The following is a 3,061-nucleotide window of genomic DNA, read 5'->3' as shown; positions in this document are numbered from 1 at the left end:
AGGTGAGGAAGATTTCGAAGAAACTATGAATGCGAAGGATAGAGATAACAAAAAAATCTTAGAAAAGCTGGAACTAGAAAACCTAGTAAAAAAGGATTTCAATGAGATGAATGGAGAAAATATGTTGAAACAGATTAATGAGCTAAATAAAATTGAAAAAACACTAGAAAATGATAAGGAAAAGCAGAATTATATCGAAAATCTGAAAAATGACCAGGATGAACAGAAGTGCAATTCTGGTGAATTAGTTAAATACAAGGAAGAAATAAGTAAACAGGATGAACAGAAGTATTGCTTAATTAAAACAATTAAGAACAATGATATAAATGAAAGGACACCAGAAAAAGTGGGCAAAGAATCAGCAGAAAAAACACCTGAGGATGAATTAGGAACTTCAGAAGATTCTAGTAGGGAATATTCACTTCTGTTGGAGAAACTTAGAGAAGACAGATTCTTAAAGGAAGAAAGAGAGCTCTTTAATAATCTTGTAAGGGATATAGACGAAAAAATAAAGCGGAAATTAGAAACTAAAGATGTCGACAATTATAGTGAGGAATTATCACCTATGTTGTCTGAACTTAGTGAAGAGAGAAGAGTCTTTGGCTCAGATACAGAGGCATTCGGTAATCGGATAAGGGATATAGAGGACTCTCATGATGAAATGGGATCTGAAGAAGATAAAAGAGAGTTGAAATTAGAAACTTCAGAAGATATTGAAAATTTTAGTGAGGAATTATCACGTATGTTTTCTGAACTTAGTGAAGAGAGATGAGTCTTTAACGCGGACAAAGAGGCAATGAATAAGCAGATAAGAGATATAGAGGAATCTTATGATGAAATGGGATCAGAAGAAGAAGATGAAATAGAGTTGAAATTAGAAACTTCAGAAGATATTGAAAATTTTAGTGAGGAATTGTCACGTATGTTTTCTGAACTTCGTGAAGAGAGAAGAGTCTTTAACGCGGACAAAGAGGCAATGAATAAGCAGATAAGAGATATAAAGGAATCTTATGATGAAATGGGATCTGAAGAAGAAGATGAAATAGAGTTGAAAATCGAAAATTATAAAAGGGAACTTAGTGAATGGAAAAGATACAATCGCGCATTAAAGGAGGAACTCAATCTGAAAAGGGATAAAGAGGAATCTCATGATGAAATGGAATCAGAAGAGTGTGTCACGAATACAATGGCTTCATATTCTGAAGACAATAGAAGGATAGAACCAAACAGTGAAGATTCAAAAGATATAATTACACGTTTTGTGGACGCAATAAAGAAAAAACTTAAAAACAAAACGGCCTATGATTCCCAATTAGAAGAGTACTCTAGATATATTGATGAGAATGCATTGCATTTGAAAGAGGTGGCGAACAATAATAATAAAGTAAAAGAGATTCTTGTGAAAGGTATTGAGAAACTTCGTGAAGAGAAGAATAACTTTGAAAAGAAACTAATAGCATTTAAGAAAGAAAAAGAGGACCTCGCTAAAGATAAGAATAAATTTGAAAATGAAAAAAATATATCTAAAAAAGAAAAGAAAGACTTCACCGAAGATAGGAATAACTTTAAAAAGGAAAGCAATGCATTTAAAAAAGAAAAAGAGGACCTCGCCGCAGATAAGAATAACTTTGAAAAGGAAAAAAAAGCATTTAAGAAAGAAAAAGAGGACCTCGCCACAGATAAGAAAAACTTTGAAAAGGAAAAAAAGGCATTTAAGAAAGAAAAAGAGGACCTCGCCACAGATAAGAAAAACTTTGAAAAGGAAAAAAAGGCATTTAAGAAAGAAAAAGAAGACCTCGCCAAAGAGAAAGCCAAATTCCAGAAGGATTTAGCAGACTTTAAAAATCAGACGACCACCAGAAAGCAAAATGAAAAATCTAGTGAGCGTTCAAATTTCTATGACTGGATTCAAAAGAAACTATTATGGGCTGTCATGGAAAATGAAGAAACCAATGAAGAAACGAGGTTAAGAGAGGCAGAGCAACTGCGAGAAATGGGAATGGAAGAGAGAGACAAAGCAGCAGCACCTGTGAACGTGGATACGAATGGAACGTGGAATGTTTTCGTAAATGGTGTCTCTTCTTTCTCGAGAAGTGAATACTTTGAAATCAAACCGGCCCGTAATAAAAATAGGGCCGTGAAAGTAACTTGTGACAACACGCTACCAGCCAAAATAAACGACCACATGCTGGAAATTGGTCTAGGAACTTGCGGTGTGACCAATTACTCCGTGATGACCCTCGACAAAGCCATGACTTTGGGCTTGTACGAAAAAATGGAAGAAATATCGTATACCGAATCACAAAGAGAATTCTTAAGGGATGCTGCTCCAATAGGAGTTATAGCAAACGTTGAAGTGGTTCTAGACAATCAATTTACAGTCGTCGCTGATTTTATCATCCAGAACCGCTACTTGGTTCCGGGCGTTTCACTTGGCCGAGACGTTTTGAGCCGTTACGGATTTATCCGCAAATACGATAGAAAAGGATCAACACTCTACGTTGAAGATGACAATGACATGAAGGGGAACTTTAAAGATAACGTGCCCTTCGCTTTTGACGTATATCTCCAGAAGTCGAAAAATGGGCCACGAGCCAAAGTCATTTTAACAGAAGAAAGGGGGAATTGGGTCAGATCGCAGTTCCTAAAAGAGAAGATAAACACATACAAAATCCTAGGACGTGGCAAAAAGAACCCAACTGTACAAGCCATGCAGCTTAAAACAAAATATGGAGAAATGAATGAAGTGAGAGTTTATGTCAGGAATCAAATACCCTCAGAAAATGGAGATGTCTTCTTGGGCACAGACTTCTTAAGTAAGGTCAGTGCTACAGTGGACTATAGGAGAACACAAATGTTCATTAAGACTAGCATGACTAGCTGGTATCGTTTTGATTTCGGTGCAGAGTAAGTATGAAAAATCGAAAAAACCCCACCAGAAATCCAGGAAAAAAAAAAAGAAAGTCCGTGAATGGAAAGTGGGAGAAGATGTAAAAAATAATAATAATAAGAAGAAGATCTGTTGGTTGAAGTTAACATTCAGAAAATCTGAAAGGAATAA

At 35.6% G+C, this 3,061-nt stretch overlaps 1 protein-coding gene across 1 annotated transcript in view; it reads left to right on the top strand.

Annotated features, from left to right (window-relative positions):
• The window catches only part of LOC137627340 (golgin subfamily A member 6-like protein 7), a 1,269-nt gene extending 497 nt beyond the window's left edge, over positions 1 to 772 (top strand). Inside the window, exon 1 of the mRNA XM_068358422.1 lies at positions 1 to 772. This exon is cut by the window's left edge and continues 497 nt beyond it. Coding sequence (XP_068214523.1) covers positions 1 to 772 — 772 coding nt within the window.
• Positions 773 to 3,061: the final 2,289 nt, after the last annotated feature.

Source organism: Palaemon carinicauda, chromosome 35 (assembly GCF_036898095.1).
Source record: "Palaemon carinicauda isolate YSFRI2023 chromosome 35, ASM3689809v2, whole genome shotgun sequence".
Classification (NCBI taxonomy): domain Eukaryota; kingdom Metazoa; phylum Arthropoda; class Malacostraca; order Decapoda; family Palaemonidae; genus Palaemon; species Palaemon carinicauda.
The sequence above is the reverse complement of the archived record's forward strand: the minus strand, read 5'-3'. Positions and strand labels throughout refer to the sequence as shown.